General features: G+C 36.7%; 1 protein-coding gene across 5 annotated transcripts in view; it reads left to right on the top strand.

Moving 5' to 3' along the window:
- Positions 1 to 23,538, top strand: part of PKP4 (plakophilin 4) — a 105,166-nt gene that overhangs the window by 72,186 nt on the left and 9,442 nt on the right. For all 5 annotated transcript variants that reach the window (XM_069780580.1, XM_069780579.1, XM_069780576.1 and 2 more), the window contains exons 11-16: positions 2,535 to 2,748; positions 18,848 to 19,031; positions 20,455 to 20,572; positions 21,070 to 21,261; positions 21,407 to 21,580; positions 22,452 to 22,602. In XM_069780580.1, coding sequence (XP_069636681.1) covers positions 2,535 to 2,748; positions 18,848 to 19,031; positions 20,455 to 20,572; positions 21,070 to 21,261; positions 21,407 to 21,580; positions 22,452 to 22,602 — 1,033 coding nt within the window. The remainder of the gene's footprint in view (positions 1 to 2,534; positions 2,749 to 18,847; positions 19,032 to 20,454; positions 20,573 to 21,069; positions 21,262 to 21,406; positions 21,581 to 22,451; positions 22,603 to 23,538) is intronic.

Here is a 23,538-nt window from a genome sequence, read left to right as displayed (position 1 = left end):
AAAGGATCATAATTATTTTAGTGCCAAATTCAGTAAAGCCTTATTTGAGGACTGCTTTTGTATTTTCATTCATTATTTAAATTTATTATTTTATTGTTGTGGTAAAGACCAGATTCATTTGCTAGACTATTAAGGATATTAAAAGCCTAGCAAAATGAACTTGAATGCTTGCATTGCTAAAACCTGAAGGTAAGCATAAGAAACTGCTCCTTTCGGGGGGGGGAATCTTTACCTTTTAGCTATGAAACTACACAGAATGAATGAATTACCTTTCCATGTAATAAATATCTATCTGTAAATACATACAATACTGATTCATTAGTTCATGAATGTATCATTTTACAAGAATTCTGATCTTTTTTAATTTAGAAATTGAAATGCCTGTTCAAACTAGCAACAGCTGCTATGTTTTAAAATAGTTAATGACTCAGCAAAATACAAGTCTTAAGAATGGATTTCTAGTCCAGTTTTATTTTGAATTATATACACAAAAACTGTATCTAATCAAATTTTGAGTACAGATTGAAAAAAGGATAAAGCTATTTTGTTGTTCGTAACTTGTATCTGTATTACAGATGTGTAGTTTAGATGTTTTTTATGTGCTGTATCGACGTACAAGAGGGAGATTTAACTGAAAAGTATGAATACTTATTTGTTGCTTCATTATTTAGTAGGAGAAATGAGAATTATTTGCTTTGAAAAAACCCAACTCTAAATCTTTTTCTTTTTTTTTTAATAGCATCTTGCTTTCAGTGTAGTCTGTATCAAATAAATAATCTGTGAGGTAATATTCATCTCCTAGCTACAGAAATCTTGGCAGGTGAATAACATTAAGCTTAAAGTCCACTGAATGCCTTTAGATACAGATTCCTGGTGGCTTTTGGCATAGCAGTGGCTTGTCTAATTGATCAACGCCAAACTTTGTATCCCTGGATTTATAACTTACATGGTAATTATAGCTAGGTGTGTAAATATAGGTTTCCTTTTGAAAAATACACATTTTAAACAGAGGTCTAAAAAATTTCTAAGTCACCAGTCTTTCATTTTATTTCTTTTATTCTACTTAAGAGGTGATTTTACAGGTAAAAATCACATACAGTGCTGGTCATAGCCCTTGCATTTCAATTGTTTTTTTCCAAGCCTCTTCAATTTGGCTGTTTTAAGGCGTAGATAAAGATATTAACTGTTTTGATACCCAATGCAATTTTTAAGAATGTAATAGAGAGAAGATTCTGGTTTTCAAAGTATCAGCTTAAAATGGTTTGGCTAAATCTCAGTTATGTTTTCATTGAGAATAATTTTATTCTCCTTGTCTTATGGCCAATAAAAGACACTGAACTTTTAAAGCCAAAAGTCCATTAAACTTTGTACGCATTAATGTATTTCAGATAGCCCTGTGGCTTGCCAAACTAATTATTATACAGGTTAGAATAGAAAAGGGGCCCCTAAAAGTGCTTTTAATGCTGAAGAAGAGAATCCTTAGGACTGTTACGTTTTACATCTCTTCTGACTGTTTGGCCCAGAACCACATCCCGTATAAGCAAAGTATTCAGGAATGGTGGTGTGTCTCTTCTTTTCACCATGGGATCTCCTTCTTAGGGCAGCAGCAGTTCAGCTGCTGTAGGCGTGGGATTTTTTAAGAGATCCTATGCCAACTTCAGTAGGCATACTCTGTGTATAGTATGGCACAAAAGTTATTGTGCTGTGCTAAAATAATACCAGGTTGTAATAGATCAATCTTATATTGCAAAATAGCTCATATTTTTTTAAAAACAGTTCCTAGCAAATATTTTGGTATCCTTTTGGTGGTGATTTTTAATTTAAAATTAATCTTGTAAGTAATACTACTTAGTTATCTCTTTAAAATATTTTTTTATTTAGTAAATATTACAGATTCTAAAATACTTTAATCTTTTGTCATTTCTTTAAGTTATTTTGAACAAAGAAAAGCACTGCATGGAAATGAGATCTCAAAACACAATGTTAAAATTTTTTAAAACTATATAACAAAGAATAAATGCAACTAACCTGTTTAAAGCAAACAATATAAAATTTCTTTTTGTTTTATGAAATTTCTGCAGAGTAGATCTTCCTTTTAAAAAGAACTTCAGATATGCCAATAAGAGTGGATATATACTAATTTTAACTGATTTGTTTGTGTGTAGCAAACTGTAAAAGTTGGCATTTAAATCTTTGCAACTTCTTATTTCTAATATTCCCTAGAAAGATACTCTGAGGTATAGGAAATTACTTCAAAAACTGCATTACTGGGAAACAAAACTTTAGCAGTAACAATTCTTCTCTGAACACAGCAAATGACTGAAAATATCCATCAGCCTTGTCAACAAGGATGTGAGTCATTCACATGAATTTTCAGTAGAGTGTAACAATCAACTTATTAAGATTTACCAACAATATTTCTTCTCGAAGTACAATGGAATTTACTGTTTTTATAAAAATAAAAGCCTTTTAAATCTGTAGAGTGAAATGGATGAAATCAGTGGGTGCTGATGTTCCCAACATTCCATTTCTAGGTATGTAGACTAGGAGGAATCAAGCACCTGGTTGATCTCTTGGATCACAGAGTCCTGGAAGTTCAGAAGAATGCTTGCGGCGCACTGAGAAACCTTGTTTATGGAAAGTCTACTGATGAAAACAAAATAGCAATGAAGAATGTTGGTGGGATACCTGCCCTTTTACGATTGTTGAGAAAATCTGTTGATGCCGAAATAAAAGAGCTTGTAACAGGTAAGTTTTTAATAGAAACAAGCAGAGAACTATAATTCAGATTATTTTTCTGAAGTGGCCAAGAATGGAATAACTGGTAATTGACTGGAATTGAGTATATCGACTGGATTTTTATTTGTACGTTGGTATTTTTTGTGAACACAAAATCACTTATTTTGATTACTGACAGTTAAAAGTATTAGCATAGAAGTATGGATTCACTGGGAGAAGTGAATCTTGAGGTAGTTGCACAAAAGCTCCACTGAGGGTAAATTTTCCCCTGGTATGATTGTCCTACATACACAGCTAGGTCTTGGATAGGTATTTCTTTATTGACTCCTAACATTTGTTTTATTACAGGCTTTTTTTTTATCATCTGCTGACAACAGTTTTAAATAAGATTTTGCAGAATTCATAAGATGGTCCCAGACTATGTAAATGTGTGTTAAAGTACAGACAGAAAATTGCAAGAATGCAAATTATAGAAGCATCTCAGTGCCCAACCTGCTAGTAGAGTTGTGGCAAGTGACTGTGTACGCACTCCTAGTCTCTTGAGTATGAGGTAGCAGATTTTAGTTATAACCCATGAACCTACTTAGCACTTGGTGCAGACAGAAAGTGCAGAAATAATAAATGATTTGCAGTTCTAACACATGAAAGAACTCAATTTCCATCAAAACAAGGTGGATTTGTTGGGTACTGCATACATTTGCTATCTCTTTTTCTTAAGATGGGAGTGATTTGTCTATGAAGGTTTTAGGGGACTGAAAAATATGAAAGGATAGAAAAAAGCAGAGTTTTCACTTTCTTTAAACAGTTCCTCTTTCAAATTTCAGTAGCTCCCTCGTTTGATTTTGTTAAGCTATGAAGCTTAACTACTTACCTACTAAGCAAAGCTCCACAGCAGTGCTCAGGTTCAAAGTAACAGAGATGTCATACTGGGAGTCTTTCCAAGTTATTTCCTTGTTTAGAAAAGCTATTAAGTAGAGAAAGGACTCTGTACAGAATGTATTCAAAGCATTTAAGTTTAAGTTCATATGCAGGCTATCTTCCTTAAGTATTTTTCCACATAAGCAATCATTAAGATAACTGGCAGCTTTCATGTTCTCTCTAGAAGGATACAGTTTTTTTTCTTAAGAACATATGTAAATGGAATACTTAGAACTAGAATTACACATTAGCTGCCTTGTTCACTCTACAAAATTCACTTTTTATGCATTTGAATTATTTGTGCGTTTAAGGTGTTAAGGATGGTTCCGCAGACAAAGCCAAAGTCGAATTCTTAATTATAGAAGGTATTTAGTCACTATTTAAAAAAAAAAAAAAAAAAACCAAAAAAAAAAAAACCCCACAAACCCAACCCTACGCTGTTATCTTTCAAAAAAGATATAGCATATAATTTGTAAATAAAAAGACTTTTCAAATAAATATGGTATTTAATTTGAATTATAATTTAAGATGACTACTTCAGAAAAAGTGACTCTTACTTTTTAACACATATATTTTTAGTTTTTTAAACCAGCTACAACAAAATGGAAAGTTTTGACCTAATTATCTTCTGGTTAAGTCAGTGGCAATGACTTCTGTTACAGTTAGACCAATGCTGAATGCTTGAGAAGAATCCACAGCAGAATTTCAGAGCTTAGGGATTTTTAAATGCCTTCTATAAAGAGCAATTTAAAGAAAAGAAGTGGAAAAGATCCAATGATTATTTGTTTAATAATTAAAAAATTCTGCCTATGTCAGAACTAAAACTAGCAAACCATATCCAGTTTACTATGTTCCCAGATTAAGATAATGTAAATACAGAGAAATTGGTATCAATCTACGCCCCTAGAAACAGTACATGTCTGATTTCTAGTTTAAAATTAGCAGTCTTCATTACTGCTGTAGTTTATTCATAATTTTTCATACAAAATGGATTTTCCAGTGTAACATTTCTTAATGAAGTACAATGCTTTTCTTTTTCCTGAGGATGGTCTTTCTTCCTTACTAAATGAATTATACTTTCATTATTAGCAGTATCAATTGCCTTTGAAAGATAACAGGTATATCAGGTGTCATTGCAAATGAAATTTCATCCAGTTTACTTTATTGTGCAGTTAGATGAAAAGTTTATTATCCCAGAGAAGTGAAATTAGAATAACAAACTTCTTGCCATCTGTATAGATATTTTTCACATGAATCCATTTATATAAAATGTGTGAGGAATTATTTAGTCAAAAGCAGTGTTTTTTAACCTCAGAAGTTATTTGGGAACATGCCCTAAAGATTAACTGTAAGTTTGAAAAGCTACCATACTGGGGGAGAGTTTAATTGCACAAACATGTTTTAGAGGAGTTAGAAAACAGTAGGAATACTGGGGTCTATATTTAATTAACAATAACTGAAATGACAAGACTGAAATGCAGAGAGATAAAGAAGTGGAAACTGAATAAAAAGTTACATTAAAAAAATACAGAAAGCGTAATTGCAAAACCACAAGAATGCTTTAAGAGGGAAGCAGGTCATCTTTTTACTGGCTATAGATTATTCAGAAAATAAATTATATGAAAATGAAGTAATACTTTTTTAAAAAAAGAGGTCTTTAAAAGTTGGACTTTGGAATGCATTGGAAGAGGATAACTCTTCACTGAGCTTGCTCCAGCTGCATGCAGTTTCCACCACTGCTGACCTATGGCAGCCTTGCTGTCCTGTGCTCTGCAGTCAAAGAGCCTTTAGAAGGGAAAATATGTTTTTTTGGTTTGGTGTTTGTTTTTGTTGGTTTTGGGTTTTTTGTTTGTTTGGGTTTTTTTTTTTTTGTAATTGCAACACATTCAATTAGATTTCAGCACCAGCACTTTCTGGAAGCTACTGTTTTTCACATTGTAGCACAGCTTCAGCACTAGGCAGCAGAAGTGTTGTTGGGGCCTCCTTCCTGACAGTGTACCAGAGCTCCATTCCCGAGCAAGTGACGTGAAGGATGTGCACTGGTTTGTGCTGCCTGGTTATGTTCTCACACGGCAGTCAGCATAGCCCGGAATCAATCTGTGAATTTCAGGATCTCACGTCTTGGAAGGCTCATACAGGAGAAAACTGTATACGAGATAGAAATCAAAATATGCATGTTCTTGAACCCAGGTGCAGTTTCTAACAATTGAGTCTACTTTCAAAGAGACCCTCAGAAACAGCCCTTTAATATATTAAAATGTAAGAAACCGTGAAGTACTCCACTACTGCAAGTTTTCCACAGAAAGCGAGTCAGATGCCTACCTTAATAGAGTAGTTTCTAGCTTTTCATCAGATCTTCAGCAGCAGAGATGAGCCACAAACCATGCCCTCCCCAGTGAAAGAGCTCTGATCCACTCTTTTGAATGGTTGGTTTTCTGTCAGGTTTCCTCCCTGAAAGGTCAAGCAAGTGACAGTACTGAACTTGGGGGAGCGGTACAATTTTATAGCTGGAAGGAAGGAAAAATGAGCACAAATTCCAGCAACAATTAATCACTAACTTAGCTGTATGGTAAAGCTCTGTCCTTAAGGGGAAAGAGGTTGTTGTTGATGGTCCTGGCAATTCTTCATAGTTTCTTCAAATCAGTACTACCTCAGCCAGTTCAGTTGATCTCTGTCCAGCAGCACGATCTTTTGTGTACACAGCGTCAGCTTTGTGAGAGATTGCATTCTTGCAGCGGTTCACACTGTGCATCATTGCTTGTGTATTTCTGGAAAAGGGACCCAGGGTTCTGCAGTTCCAGACAACCCAAGGTAACTTTTGAGAAGGTACAGAAATAGCTGCAAGTCCCACACAACTTTGCAAACTAAGCACTCTGTGAAATGGGCATAGTTTCCTTTCACAACTTTCCTGTTACTATAATGTTTACCACAGTTCTATTCTGTATACAGTCCAAAAAGCACTTGTGCAAAACCTGCAGAGGTAGCGTATGATTGTCCATGTTTAGCAGTGGACCTCCAAGCTGGTGCAGCTGCTGAAGAACTGTTAATAAACCTGCTACCTGTTTGGTTAACGCTACCTGATGTGAGCAGTGGCAGTGGAATTCATTGCAGTAAACTTGTCTAGGGCCTTAAAATCTGGATTAAAATGCCATGATTCAAAACCAAAATGAAGCATGAAAACATGCAGCTGGATACAGAGGAGAAACAAAGTTCTTTGCCACTGGTAATGCCAGGGTTCCATGAACAGTGGGGCCTCACAACACCACAGAGTACAAAGCCATTCAGCAAGGAGTGAGCAAATCATACTTTTCTCTTTCCCATGCAGAAATTTCATGTGCAGATTTTTCTTCTTCTTGCCCCCCACCCCCCCTTTTAAACCCATTTAAGGGTTGCTGGCTTACCATATAAATTTCATGTATTCTCCAAATTAGGTAACAAAATAAAGCTTTCAAGAGTTACCACATAAGGGATTTTCCAGACAGAGCAATTATTTTACAATCCTATTACAGTTGCTTAAGTTACATCAGTAATGTAACCAATTCAACACTGAACCTGTAACCAGTAGAAGCAAACCAATAAAACAAAACCCTTATAACGCTAAAAGCTACTGAATTGGAGACAAGGTGGTTTTTAATTGTCCTCACGCTTTCATTGCAATCTATTGGAAAAAACAGATTTGTCACCTGAAAATATCACCATAGATCCAAGTCCAGAAGGATTATGAATCGATATAAAAAATTTTGTACATCAGAACAGTTGATACACAATTGTTTTAATATTTTTCGCAGAGGAGAAAAAGTTAGAGACAAGGAGATGTTAGGAGATATTTCCTGTAAAACAACTTCTCTCAGTTAAGGAACATTGCTAGCCTGTCATCCATGAAGAGCTGCTAAGGGTCAACAAACTCAGTCAGTCGCGGTTTACTTTTGATGAGCAGTGAGAAAGATGAAGCCAAAGTTCTGCTTACAGATTACAGCTCTTCTAGTAACTCCAGCAACTGTTAGTAAAGTGGCTGAAGATCTAAACAGAATTATTTATCTTGCCTGCTTAATTTTTGCTGTTACAGAAGCTAACCAATCTTGTCCAAGTTCAGTCCAGAATTGGATAGAAGATTCTTTATTATGAAGAAAAGTGATGATTTGTAAGTGAAGTAGCTGGCATTTGATGCAGTTAAGTTTGATGTTTTTCTATATTGCTGTAAAGTGGAATCTACTGGTGTTCTTGCACCAGGGCCCAAAGACTTCAAGCAGCATTACTGTGATAGGCATTGACCTTTAGAAATCAATAAAAATAAAACCTTGTATTTCATGAGGTGCTTACAGTCTGCAACAACAAAACTGTTGTAAATCTGAGAAATTCTAGTTAACAAGCTATTAACTTGTAAATGTTTTATTAATTAATATAAATGTGATGTACTGCTACTGCACTATTTTCTGCATTCCATATGCCTTACCACATAATGGTAGAAAAACGCCAGTGACATTTTATATACATTAGTTTCATGCTTTTGTGTTTCAGTAAGATCAATTATGATCTTCTTCACCGTTCATTTCTACTGTATATTATGTACTTTGCTGTTAGTTTTCAGCTGATGCTGCCATTTGTAAATGAAAGAGCACTATGCTTGTGCTCTTACAATGCTAGTTGTTTTCCATACCTTAGTATAGGAGATGAAGCTTAGTGCATTTATTAATCTGTGAGTGGAGTTTTAAATATAATTTATTTTAATTATATAGAAGGCCATCAGTTTGAATGCTTGAGTATGTTACTCCTGAGTAATTTCCAGCAATTTTATAGAGAACTTTTTTTTGGAGGTGGTGGGTAGTGTTAAAAATCGTGGCACTATTTTTTCGATATTTATGCTAGTTCTAGTGCTTTCTTTGTTGTATTTGGAAAGTTTAGATAGAAACTTGTATTTGTTTCCTTACAAGCTGATAAACCCAGATTGCTGTATTTTGGGATTTTTTTATGAGAGGATATTTCGGGTCTCAATTTCAGTCATCTTCGATGCCTGTTGTCAGAGTAGCATTATTAATTGCACATCTGAGATGGCATAAACTCATTACTGAAAAGCATATATTGAACCTTTAAGAGATTTAATGAATTGGTACTAGGTAATCACATAACCTTTTATTTCAGGATTTATAATTGCAATTGAGAAGATGTCAAATTGTCTGAAGTAATGATTCTTTTCAATTGTTTGCCTAAAGATACTGTTTTTAGAATAGGACTAGCAGAAGTAATGCTAAAGGTATCAAAAGAAAATGTCCATATATTTTTCTTGAGAGCTGTTTGACATCAATGTGTTTCAACGGTAACAGAAGATATACTTCATATACACGGAGTTCTTTATGTCAACGCAGTAGAAAAGCAAATGCTAGTGTTGATTTGATTTACGCTGGAATAGAAATTAACAGATTGCCAAGATTTACAAAGAAAATAGCTTTGGGCATACGACCTTTCCAAGCTCAGATTATAGTAGATATGTGCCGTAAGAACACAGAGCTGTTCTTTATCCTTCTATTACTACAATTGATTATAGGCCAAATCTTGACCCTTGCAGATCTAAATTAGCACTGTCTTCCATATATTACAGCACCACGTGAGCACTGTTTCACAGCTGTTGTCAGGTCATGGGTTCCGGTAATACTCTCTTGAGGCCAGTGTAGTAGGCTTGTGCATAATCACAGATCCATCTGCCTACACATACTTTGCTTGCTTCCATTCCACCCCAGACCATTATGTGCATGCAGCAAGCAGCATATAGAAACAGACTGTTACTATTTAGTGTGTTGAAAAAACAGTTCTTCATCAATAATTTCTCCCCAGTTGAAAGCACCCCATTGAAAATTATGAAAATTCAATTGATTTTCCAGTATTTCTGTGACCTATCTACATGCAGTAGGATTTGATTAAAAACAATTGCAATCGTTAAATGCAATAACATTAAGTTTTGTCTTTATAGATTCCAAACTACCTGTTTTCACTAGATGTTCCAGTTCTGGATTTTTTTTTTTTTTTTTTTTTTCATTCTACTTCATATCACCTTGTCCGGATCACATTTCCAGGACAAAATTTGATCCTTGCTGCCGAAGTGTTGAGGTCTTTTTTTGTTTCTACATAATTTTTTGGTACATAGTGTGAGTTAATTCAAGTGTATGTCATCCTCACAGAAGTTCATCCAACTTGTCTTCTCTCTATACAGCTAGATAAGCTGTTTAGTGTCCACTGGTGTTACAGGGAGTATCGTAGCTGGCATGCAGAGTTTGATCTCAGCCTAACTGGCAGACATTTCCTCATCACAGAGCTTTGAACCTCCAGATATGTTCTGAGTGATACAAAACCGTGAAGACTGAAAAGAGGAACTGTATTACTCCAGCGTCTTGTCTTTTTTCCTTTTAATAGTAATGTCCTTCTTGGGAGGAATCTCTTTCTCTCTTATTCTCTACATATTTTTTGAATCCTTAGGAAAAAAAATGAGAAAATGACCCCCCAAAACCTCAATCACTGAAACTTAGTGGTTTAGATTTGTCTGTCTGTTTCTGCTCTGTTACAGTTTGTAGAAATTGCAAGTGCTTTTAAAGTGTCTTCTACATGAGGAAGGAACATCATCAATTTCTATTATTAAAGGTGTCCTGGAACAGTTTGACCAGCATCTTGGAGCCAGAGACCCAGGACCTTTAGAACAAAAAGCTGATTCTTTCAAATTTTCAGGAAAAAACTGTTAAACCAAACTCTGTCTACCGCACTGTTATGTATATGTGTTTCTTCAGTTTGGTTCATCTCTGCTCCTTTTAAGCACTTATTTCTATAGTCAGTTCCTCAGAAAAGTCTTCCAGATGATCCTATTTTCTTTTTTTTGCTGGACTAGCATTCATGTTAGATAGTCAAGATCATTTGGCTTTAACCAAAGCTTGTCAGGTTCAAGGATGGGATCTAAATTATTTAAGATTTCTTCTCTCTTTATTTTCTAAGTAGTAGGGGTTTCAGTCTAGAAAACCAGAAGTTTATGGGCAAGGCTTTTTTTTTTTTGTCATTTGCAAGTGTTAAGGTATGTCCCAAATCTATGTGGAAAATACCCTCAAAACACCTATCTGTACTATTTCTAGTTGCCATCATTTTTAGAGACCAGAGTACCTTGGCTTTCCTCACCCTGTCTGCACCCATTAACTTCAAACATGAGATCTGTTGTGAAGTTGATGGTGTTGAAACAGAACTCTGTTCTGCATCCATAAGGCAAACCTCAAATACCTTGTCCTTGTATCAGTAGTCCTCAACTTCATTCATGGTATTGTGTCTGGAGGGTTATGTTTCGTAAATGGGAGGCAATAACGAGGTTATTGTTACTTCCGCATACTTTTATCAGCTACGGCTAGCTGTTCCTGTCCCTTGTTGCGTCTTCGGCTTATTTATCTGAGGTCCAAAACAACTCAAAGCCCTGTAAATACCAAAGGCTAGAGCTGCTGTCAGCCATTATTGTTATGCCAAGGAAGATGACAGATGGGGTCAAAGAACAATCCCTCTGATCTGCTTTAGGAGGCTGTATAATTCAATATTTTTGACTGGTTTAAGTGTTTGTCCTTTGATACCCCTTTTAGGCAGGACTTGGGGCTTCTGTTTCCATAGAATCACAGAGTAGGTGAGGTTGGAAGGGACTGCTGGAGGTCATCTTCCCCCCCCCACCACCCGCTGGCAGGAGCAGAGTCACACAGAGCAGGTTGCCCAGGACCACATCTGTTGTTCTACCTGTGTGACGAGTATTTGTCTAACACCCTGATCTGTGGTGTTACATCAGTTCTAAAAAATTGTTGCAGGATGGGATAGGAGAAAGGTGGAGGGGGCTCTAAAATACCTTCAGCGAGTAACTTCTGCAAGCTCACTTAAAGGACTCATCTGACTCTGTCAGTACTCCAGTGTACAGTCCCTAAATTTTGCTAACTTTAAGATCTGGTGCACAAACCTATACACTTCCCATCCAGATTCTTTTAATAAAGCTATTAGGATTTTTTTATATTGACTTTGTTGGGACCTGATCTTATAGAAGATGTGTATCTACATCTTTAAATTCAAATTATACAGCTGAATAACCTGTTGAGCATTTTTTATTCTGCTTCCATCTTCCCACATGATCTTGAACGTTTTTCTTCCTTTTTCCTCTCCCATTCAGCCTCTTTAGAGGAAAACATATCCTGGCTCATCAAAGTAGTTTACATAGCTTGATATGAGTGCTTGTATTTTATTATATCTTGTATGTACGTCTCAGCTATTGAAAAGCATTTTATCTACAGTTAAATCAGGGTTATGTGTTTTATTATTTTTTAAAACTTATTCTAGAATATTTCATTCAAGAGCCAGACATCTAGGGATTTTCTGTACTAGGTAATAGTAGATTTTTTTTTTTTTTGAGAAGACAGATATTTTCCTTAAATGTTATTTTCATTTTTATTCTTATGATCTAATCAATTTAAATGACTGGCTAAAACTTTGGAGATGGGTATTTGTGTTTGTTAAAGGTTTGTGTTCCTTGTCACTTTAGAAGCAAACGTCAAGGTAAATTCTCTGTCTTGTCTAAAATAAATTTCATGACAAAAATGTCCAACCATTGCTAATACCAAAGCAGTTTTGTCAATGACAGCAACTGCAAATTTTCATGTAGATAAGGCTTTTAACTTTATCATGCTACTTATTTTAATTTCCTGAGTAGGATTATTTTCAGCAATGTTCACATGGTCATCTCTGAGAGCTGTAAGGGTCAGAATTTCAGGCAAAAATAGGGTAGGCAATCCCTGATCAAAAAAAAAAGAAAAAGATCCCCTTTTCATTAGAACTACAGAAGCTTTTTCCTATGGCATTTTAAACTCTCTTGCTAAGCTTACAGATTCCCCACCCCGGTGCTGTTACTGCTACTTCCTCCATTAAGAATTATCCATGCTTAGTAATGCTGATATCTTTTGAACTTAAGCTTTCTCTTCTCAGGTTTTCCTCACCTCTAGGCAATGTCAAGCACTAACAGCGGTTTCTGATTTTTCTGCTGTATTTCATAGTACATTCACAGACTAAGCAAGAAACATGAGGCCAGCTGAAGCAATCAGTTGAATTATACACAAACTAAAGTGTAACATGAGTAGCAAGCAGAATTTTCTCTCCTTCCAAACCCAGGGATGCTAAGGGACAATAGAGATCTGCTTAGGTAGGTTAAATGGACTTAGCACTCCTGTTGCTACACAGTTGTTTGTGAATGAGATGTTCACCAGTCTTCCAGAATGATGGAAGCTGCAGCTAATAGCTGTTGAAAAATAACTTTTTAGAAATTCATCCTCTACCTGCAGTTTCAAACTGTCTCTTTGGACTTTGGCTGATGATAACTTTAACAGTTAAATATTTGTTTTTAAGTGTACCTCCACAACAAGGAATAAAAAGGCACTGTTATTTAAATGACATACAAAATTATACCGTAATCCCAGAAGTCTCGTAGACCTTACCTTAATATAGCATTCTACCAGCTCCTACCACTATTTTCCTTATCTTTGAATGGAAACTTCCCAAATTATAACTGCCTTTGCCTTCATGGTTTGTTTCTAATAAGCACTAAATTTGGTCCCAATTATCTTAAAATAAGCACTCTACAAATAATCAGATTGTGTTCTCACTTTTAACATGCAGACTGAAGGGCTGTGTAATACACAGTTCTACTTTGTCAAATAAATAGCTGAAGACTTCTCCCAAATTAAGAAACAGAGTGTCCTGGTGAGGGCTTTTGCCTTCACATAACGAACACGGGTAATAAATCATTAATCATTTAATCAAACTACCTCCTTGAGAGTCCAGCTTCTGGGCAAGTTTTGACATAGTTGCTCAGTGGAACTCTTGTGATTTGCTCTTCAAACACTCCCAGGCTAACCCTCGTAGACAAGTTAATATTTGCGAAAGTTTAACAGGCTTCCTGGAGGGCTTGAGTTTAGGGAGGTCCTCTAGCTGGTCTTTTCAGTATATTGTGCCCACGTGTGACAAAAAGATGCTGCTGGCTATTCTCTTCCAATTTCTTGGCAAGCATCTGAATTACAGTGTTCCTCCAAAGGCAAGGTAAGGTGGTGTATGCCACATCCCTTACGGGTCTAGCGGGTGCTGCTGCGGCTAACTGCACGGGTCCAGCAATGCCGGGGTATGGAGTATATCATCTTTTGCTGCCTTGGCATTTCAGACAGCCCCCAGCTGCCCCAGCTTTTTCACAAGCTATAGGTTAGCCAGTAAATATTTAGAGGTAGTCATACTTTGCAAGGCTGAGAGATTTACCTCTGTGAATAACCATACAGTACTATTCTCAAAGCTGGGTCACGTAGAATCGAGCATGCTATTTTCCTGTATGCGTTCGGTAACTAATAGTAGTCTGAAAATCGAAATAGAATTTTTCTCTTGCATAACTTGCTTTAACAACAAATGTTTGGGGGGCAGGGAGGAGGTTTAGGTGAGATCTGATTTCTAGTTTTGCATCACAAATTGCATGAAATAATGGTTTCAAAAACTTAAAGCTATAGGCCAGTGAAGCATTTAGATTTCTCACTGTTAGTTACCCATGAAGTACTTTTCTTTAGTGAGGGCATACAGTCACAGAAGAGATTTATGGTATGAAATTGGACATGTATTTGAAATAGCTGGGTTTACGTAATCAATCTGTTAAACCTGAAGAGTAAGTAAACTTCAGCTTATCTTGAGTGTGTAAATGTAATGCAGTACAAAGTTTGGTGAAGTCATAAATAATTTTTGAGAATCACTCAAGCTTTTATGAAAAAACCCTACACAACAACTTTAAAGAGCACTGTTTTTTAAAAATTATTTTTTTTATTTCCCGGTTTGTAATCAGTTCTCTTTTGTTACTGGAAGTCTTCCTGTACAGGAGCAATACTTTCAATTTAAATACTGTCAATTTAAATACTTTAAATAATATTTTCATTGTGGCTCTAAAAGGGGTCTGTGATGGTATTAAAAGTATCAAGAATCTTTGAACACTTTAACAGTGAAGTATCTGTTGTACATTTTTTCTCTATAGTTCCTTAGGACTATCAGACCATGAATGAGACAGTCTGCTTTTTGCTGCTTACAAATTAATTTATTATTTTGTTCTATGCCAAACTATTGGAAGGAAATTTATAGCAGGCAATTTGAAAAGTAACCAGACAGTAGGTACAAATAAGAAGTACAGTTATAAGCAAAAAAATTAAGCAGGTGTTCTGTCACACAGGAAGTCTAAAAATACCACTGAGTGGGCGCGGTAGGGTTCCAGCAGAATAAAGGTGGTGTGGTCAGAGGGTCTGTGTTCTGCTGTAGCAGAGTTCTGTCTGTACGTACCTATTCCTATCTGCCACCTCATGACTAGTGACAGGAATGTTCAAACATTCTGTCCTTCAGAGGTGCCGGAAACCCATTCAGTTCTGTAAGGAGGTAAGCTTACTGGTAAAAGCAAGTGCTTCTTGCGTTGGAGGAGACTCACTCCTGTAGATTAGCTGTTGAGTGCACAGAAAGGGGAGGAGAGCAGGAGAAACAACTCTAACAGGTAAGAGTTGGAGGTTTACCATCTTGTGCCAGCCTGGAAAAAATTAGATTTAAGAGCCTGGAGTTGAGAAGGGGAAAAGTGCACCTCTAAGATTGGCTGTCGTATTTGTCGCCATTTGGTGAGGATCAGGAACTGCGGGAAGAGGATACCTGAACACCAAGATGAGTATAATAAACAGGTAGTATGAAGAATAAGAAAAAAGGCAGCAGCTGGGCATGTATTCTTTGAAATCTTCAAAAGTTTCTGCTGAGACAGACAGCAGGTTTGGTTTATTTGTTCTTGGTCCTTTTTCAGAAGACTGGATCAGGTGGGAAGAGGTTGTTGATGGCAAGATGTAGCAGGCAGGGGAAGGAGCGAGAGTCACAGCAGGCTCTGCTGCTCATGCAGTGTCCGTGACATACATAGCTAAGAGGAACAAGAAGCAGACAGTGCAGGCACAGTGCAATATTTGCTTCCTGTATGGACATCCACGGACAGTGCATTGTTTTGGGTTGGTTTTTTTTTTAAAAAAAAGCTTTTGGGGGTCTTGGCATATGGTAACACCTGGGGAAGCAGATTACTTGAACACAAGGGTTTATGACTTCCAGATGGTGACAGGAGTCTCTATTGCAAGAGTCCTTGCAGCGGTGTCTTCAGCTGCATCAGCTGAGACTCCCCATACTGCTGTTCTTCTGAATTCTTATATCTGCCTGTTGTATGGTCCTGTGAGATCTCTCCAGCGTATGCATGATCCATTGCTGTTGATGATCATAAGATAGCTAGGAGATGTTTTGTATGTAGTTCAGTCGTATTCAGAAAACTGTCTTACATGACTGTTTTTGCAGATGCTGTTTCAGTGGACTATTTCCAAGTGTCTTTTATCTACCATTTAGCCAACTCTATAACAGGACAAGCATAGGGCAGTCTCTGGACTTCTTATTTTTGTGTGTCTGTATTAAAAACTTTTGCTGTCTTATAAACTTCTGATTTTGTTAACTCTTGTAACATTTACTGTCTTGTACCCCCATAACTTATTTCTGAGGAAACTAGATGTTCAAGATCTAGTCAAACTGAAGACCGTATGGTTTATAGTAGCCATTGTGTTGCGCTATTGTGGAAATGCTGTTTAATGTTTTTTGCTGAGATTACATAGCTATACTACTTTAAAATTAGTAAAATACTGTATGTCAGGAAAATACTTTGAGTAAGATGAGTACCTGGTGAGAATTTAGATGAACTTTAAGCTGCGTTTCATGATGAAAAAGATGATTAAATGCCATATTTAGCATATTACTTGCATATACAGTTCTGCTGATATTTTATGTCAGATCTCATTCTTTTGTATCTGAATGTCATGTAAGAAGACTCTGCAGGGTAGACAACTATGGAATTCTGCCTGAGGATAAAAGATTGATAGCAGTTTCATTTGGCTAATAGGTGAATGTAAAATACCCTAGACTTCTTATTACAGCAAGAAACTAGAGTTTCCAGGAAGAAAGCTTCTGTAGGATTTTTACATGAGCTCTTGTATGTTCAGCTCTGCACTTAAGTATCTAATATCCCAGGCATACATTGCAAGAAAGCAGTAATATCAGTGCAGGCCATTCTTCCCGTGTTTATCACTGGAAAAAGAAAATGCAACCCAAAACTATATCCCCTCTCCATTGTTCATCTTGCAGTCCTCCTTTTTGGATACTGGCTTTCCAGGTTCTGCCTGATCTACACTCATGCCACGTCACACACTTGGGACCTTTACTGAAAACTCTTCAATGGCTACCACCCATCTGCCAATCTACCTTCTTTGTCATTTTTTCAGAATTCTTTTCACAAGACCTAATGTTTGCAAAACATTGATGATCTTTCAGCTATGACATCCATATATTTGGTTTCTTCTGGCTTAATTTTTGCTCTTCTATTCTTATGACCTTTCTTTTAGCTGTTAACTTCTGCCTGTAAAGTTGTAGAGATTTCCAATGTAAACAGTCTCTAAGAATATTGCCGCATCTTTTCCATGTTCCTTTTTAAGAAGTAGTTTATAACTTTAATCTCCAAATTTCATATAAATCAGGATAATGATCTGTTTCTTCATGCTCCCAAACCTCTTTCTTACAGGCTTGTTGAAGACTCACCCTTTGGAGGTTAGATGTTCATGGCTTTTTTTGAATAGGATGAAGAGTTCAGAAAAAGGCCTTATCTTGTCTGATAAATATGCCTTCTCACCTCAGACTGCCCACTGGCTAGAACTAATGAGGCAACAAATGCAAATACTGCTAGGGATCAGGTTACACACTCACAGAGGGCATGCAGTTTCAATGGCATCTGTAAGGGGCATTTTTATTTTTGAGATTTAGCTGCCCTTCCACTGCAGGCTCTACCGTTGTCTAAAAGCACAAATCATGACACATTCCTCTTAACAGAGCAGTGACAGTTCCAGTAGTGACCTCCTCCACATAACCTCTGTAAGTCAGGAGTTGCAGTGCTGGTGGTCGCCCATAGCTGTAATGACCATATGAACAGTTACTGGAAGGAGGTTACCAGCAGCTGCTTTCTTCGCAGATATTCTTTCTGTTCATGCAAACATTCACACCTTTCCTTCTACACTGGAATTCTCCTCTGGGAGGGGAACCCACCAGCCGTGTAGGGTGCCATTCCTGCCAGACACGCTCGGGAAGCAGTGTCACTGGTACCCCACTCCATTCCAGCTGCAGTGACTGTGCGTGCACACCTGCAAATGTCCATATAGGTGACAGATGTCAGTAAAACTCTAGTTAATAGTAAATGGCTAAATGACTTTCATTTTTTGTTTTATGTGAAGTTTTGTGCCGGATTAATCTGGCAAATCCATTAGTGACCACTTTAGGAACAGAAGTGTCTGCTATGGCATGTTTATAGCAGCTTGCGCTGATTTGGCATGTTGCCTGGCATGCTACCAAAAAAGACAGATTTTTCTTTCCATTACAGGTAGTCAGTATGGGACTGATCTTTAAACATCTAAGAAAGATGTTAGCATCAGAGAGATATGGCGAGCTCAAGGCACATGTGGTTTCAGAAAGATGGAAAGGTGTTTTGCAAATGAGATGAGTTTGTGTGCTTGTAGGGAATATTCCTCTAGACTCCTGGAGTGCAGTGGGGACTTCTCTCCTATCGGGTAGCAGAATGAGCTGTACCTCAGGAAAGAAAGAAGGGAATGTCTCCTGTCAGTCAGTGTGTGTTTCTGCTGAGTATTTTTCTTTAAGAAAAGAGTATTTAATCACCGATATGCATGTTTTCCTTCTAGGTATTGTGGGAGACCTAGCTGCTGATCTGTAAGGGTTATTCTAATTACTATCTGGCATTCCAACTCTTTCGTCCAAGAGCTTATGCAGCAGCAAAACAGATAGAGAGAAGGCTGCTGAATACATCATAATCTGAAGTCTAGAAATATTTATTTCAGTCTGTAAAGTGAATCTTTTAATGGCAGCTTTGCTGACCACTTATTGACCAATAATGTTGGAATTAATATTAAAGTTACATTGCAGACTAATTATATTTCTTTTGGTTTTGCATAGGTAAATTATCTTTCTCCTATTTAAAATGATGTCTTTTTCAGTTGTTAATGTTGCTTTATATTTGTTTGCTAAGTCTTTTCTGACTTTACTGCAATGGAAATCTTTTCTTAAGGGGTTCTCTGGAACTTGTCTTCATGCGATGCAGTAAAGATGACAATCATTAGAGATGCTCTGTCAACACTAACGAACACTGTGATAGTGCCACATTCTGGATGGAACAGTTCTTCCTTTGATGATGATCATAAAATTAAATTTCAGACTTCCCTAGTTCTGCGCAATACTACAGGATGCCTGAGGTAATTTGCTGTTCTGGAAGACTCTGTTTTACAGAGTAATCGTGTTATCCAACAGGTCCTTTTTACACTGTAATTTTTAAGACCAAAGAGTTGTTGCATTCTGTAATTACTTATAGTTCTATCATTTAGGCAGCTTTTGCATTTGTTTTTCTTCCATTTTCTAAAAATATGAAAAGTACGAAGTTAGTCACTAAGAGGTGCTAACTATAATGGCTAGCGGTTACATTTTGCTTGGTTTTTTTATAAATTACAATCACTGCACTTTTCCCTTATTACTGCAATTTTTCTATTGTGTGTAGGGCTTATGAATATTATTTAGCAAAAAAATTTTGCATTTTGTGATTCTTTATTGTTGTATACATTTTAAAAATTACATTTGTATATGCATACATATCAGTAAAGAAGTGTTTGACTACTCCCTTTGTGGATTTCTCAGACAGCAGTACGAAGGAAAAAAAATGTATTCAGAATAATAAAAGGCAAAACTAAAATATCTGAAAGAGAATTGAAGGGCCGGGGTAGTATATGAGCAATTTTTGTTCATTTGTAGGTTTGTTTTTAATTAATTAGATTTCAAATTGTGTTCCACCAAACAGCAGAGTAAGGCCATTGTGTTTAAACAGAACTGGAATTGCTTTTTATTTGCTGGTAACCCTTCTAAACTTCAGAATATGTTCATAAACTACTTTGTTGTTCATTGGGTTGTTTTTCAAGATGACAAGTTTTACACTGCTTTTGAACATCGGGTTGGGCTAGTGTGGTAGTGCAAACATGATGTCTAGAGAGAAAGCACCTCTGTGGACAGGCATGGTGACATGTTTTTTAGCAGCAGTACCATTTTCAGTGTGCATCCAGACACAGTGCAAGCTTCAGGTTTTGCAGTACAGTGGCCTTGAAGGCAAATATTTGTCTACATCCTTTGCTGCTTATTCTGAAGCACAGTGTGGCCTTTTCCTTTCCCTACACCCTAATTTATACATTTGTACTTCTGTCTGTGTAGCACTATTACAAATGTTCATGAGGCTGCACCACAGAACAGGTCACTGAATAGATGCAGTTTAAAAAAGAGGCAACAAAGGCTATTTCTAGCACAGACAAGCTCAGCAATCTGTTCTACAGCGCATACAAACCATAGATTTGAACTTGTACAACAGAGAAGGCTTTGAATGGAAAAGTCTGTGGGAAAGGGGTTCTACTTATGGCCATTTTTGTCAGTGAGTCAATGATATCTTGAAATTGCAGTTTTGAATCATATTTTTATAAGAATTGGGTGTCTGTTGTTGCCCAAAATGGTATGTTTGCTTTTAACTTCTCAAAGTCAATTATCAATATAAAAAAAAAACTTCTGCAAACTACCTAATAAAATGATTGTACATATATCTGTCTGTGAATACAGTGTTCCTTTTTCATTTCAACCCCTTAGGAATCTAAGCTCTGCCGGTGAAGAAGCCCGGAAGCAGATGAGGTCTTGCGAAGGGCTGGTCGATTCACTGCTATACGTGATCCACACGTGTGTGAACACATCCGATTATGACAGCAAGGTGTGTGCACATTTCCTCTAACTGATTTTTAGTGCTAAGCTGTATGTCTGATAGGATCTTTTGGTTCTTGTATAGTATAATTTAGCACTGTGATGTGCTTGGCTCAACTGATCTTTTCTCCCAATCCCAGTTCTCTGATGCACAATCAAATTCTGTTGCATAATACAGTGTAACTTGTTCTGTGCTTTTCATTCAGTGCTGAAGTATTAATTCCTTAATAAATTAATAATAAGCCTTTGTGCTTTTAATTTTCAGAACACTAAAAACTAAGCCACTATAGTAATTTCTACCATTAGAATTATTTTCATATTTGAGGATATCAGGAGAGAGATTGCAGTTTTCCCAGAGAAACAGACAAAGCAATGCCCAAGGCCCAGAATTAAAATTTGGTGCTTATGCTCCAAATGCCTTTTCACCTTCACCTGATTTGTTTGGTTTGCTTTATCACTATGTAAGAAAGTAACCGATTACGTGACATCTTTCTGGTTTGGTTTCAGACAGTGGAAAACTGTGTGTGTACCTTGAGAAACCTTTCTTACCGTTTGGAACTGGAGGTACCTCAGGCACGTCTGCTAGGAATCAATGAATTGGATGACTTGTTAGGAAAAGAATCGCCTAGCAAAGATTCAGAGCCAAGTTGCTGGGGGAAAAAGAAGAAGAAGAAAAAAAAAACTTCGCAGGAGGATCAGGTTTGCTGTTTTCCTCATATTACAAATATATGAACTGTAGTTTATCTAATGATGATGGGGAGTACATAGCTTGAAGAAAAACTATCATACATTTAATGAAAATACAGAGGTTTCATGTAGTTATGAATATCTGTTCATTTCTCAGTGGGATGGAGTTGGCCCTATACCAGGATTTTCCAAGTCTCCTAAAGGGGTGGAAATGCTATGGCACCCATCTGTGGTAAAGCCGTACCTAACGCTTCTAGCAGAAAGCTCCAATCCAGCTACTCTAGAGGGCTCTGCAGGATCTCTCCAGAATCTTTCTGCAGGCAACTGGAAGGTATGTGAATTCCTACTCTGCCTCCTATCGTTGTATTTTAGCTGGGTTTTTCAATAAGATATTGGAATGTGTTTGGAAGGAACATCTCATTTTCTAGTATGCATCTGAGTATTTCTCTCTAGTGTGTATCATTAGTGCTTATGTGCTGCAGTAATGTTATTTCCACAGCGAAAAGTAATGACAGAGATGGTAGACAGGAAGACCAATATGGAAACTGGCCTTGAAATTGGTACCATTTATTTTAGCTGAACAGAAGAAGCTTTTTTCCAGTGCGTATTAGGTCAAAATAATCTTCTGGCAGCTTCTAGCTGTGAGTTCTGGTAGGAAGGTACTGACAAAATAAGACCAGCACAAACAATTTATTTATATTTGCTTTATTATTTGTATTATTTATTTCCATACATTCTTGCTTGTGGCCCTTGCATGCAATATGTTACGAAAGCACCACGAGAACACTTTATTAATGTTACGTGTTTGTCATGGAGAGATTAAAACCAAAACAAACATTAATTGCTTCCTTTGCTTGTAGAAAAACAGCTAAGACACCTTCATTTTATGGCCATTATAAAATTGGTCTTAGAAAAAAGAAAAAAAAGGGGGCAAACCCAAAAAAACCTGTTCCCTTTTCAATAACTTGTCATCTATTAAGGTATCTTGTCTGTTAGACCACTTTTTTTAAACATTGCTTTGTAAGAGGAATGAGTGAAAAACAGAGCCAAGCCTTTATAATGATAGAAAAGATAACGCATTTAACATGTCATCCTGTCTTTGGAAAATGTCCCCTAACATACTTAAGAATTACAATCGAGTAAGAGATTAATTCCGTCAGAGTGTTGTAGTAGATTTGTGACTAACTGGAGTTTTTTTATAGTTTGCAGCATACATTCGAGCTGCTGTAAGAAAAGAAAAAGGACTACCAATCCTTGTGGAGCTGCTGAGAATGGATAATGATAGAGTTGTTTCATCTGTGGCAACTGCCTTAAGGAATATGGCATTAGACGTTCGTAATAAGGAGCTTATTGGTAAGTACAGAACTATACTGAAGAAAGCATGATCACCAACCTGTCAGACCTTGTATTGAAAAAATAGTAGGATGAGATTCTATCAGTAGAAATAGCATACTTGATTTTACTGTATCATGTCAGTTGTGTCACAGAAATTAATCTTTTTGACAGCAGTAGCTTTTCAGAATAATGTTGACATTTTAGTTTGCCTTTAGCCATTTTGCATGGCAATCTCTTTACAAAGGATGGAAGCCACCTCAGCTAAACTAAACTGGACAGGAAACTGTCAGTACAAAACATGATGGACAACACAACTCTGCTTCCTTGGAGCTGAACGGTAACCTTCTCAGAGGGTTTCAAGGTCCCTTACATATTCTAAGAGGATAGGACAGCACCTGCTGCCAGTACATCAGTAAATACTTGAATAGTGTTGGACAGGGAGAGAGGGAAGAAATCTTCTCCTAGTAAAATATTTCCATGAAAACCCAGATACAGAGCTGAATTAAGTCTTTGCTGAATTAAGTAATCAGCAAGGGTGCTTTCTAGAAAAACATAATGTTTCCATTTTGTCAATTTTAATATTTAATACTTTAAGCATTCATCTGTGCCCTTCTCTTCTAGCATTTAAAAAAACCACAACATTTTTCCTGCCTTGATGAGGAATCTCGGTCTATTATGGCAAGTGTTGAATATGCCTCACGGTCAGCTTCAGACTGCTGCAGCCTAAATGAACCCTGCTAGCACATGTCATGATCTAAAAAAGTTTCATTTTTGTTACAGAAGCATTTTCTGTGTTGTAGACCAGTGGCATAAGTATATGAAAACTATACAGATAAGAGTATCATTATTCTCAAAAAGATAAATGCGGGTGAACACAATTTTATTATATATTTCTGAAGCTTCTCCATCTTGAATGTTCAGAACATGTTTTCTTGCAGCATAGGTATTACATGC

Source organism: Haliaeetus albicilla, chromosome 4, assembly GCF_947461875.1.
Source record: "Haliaeetus albicilla chromosome 4, bHalAlb1.1, whole genome shotgun sequence".
Lineage (NCBI taxonomy): Eukaryota > Metazoa > Chordata > Aves > Accipitriformes > Accipitridae > Haliaeetus > Haliaeetus albicilla.
This window is presented reverse-complemented; position numbering and strand designations above follow the sequence as displayed.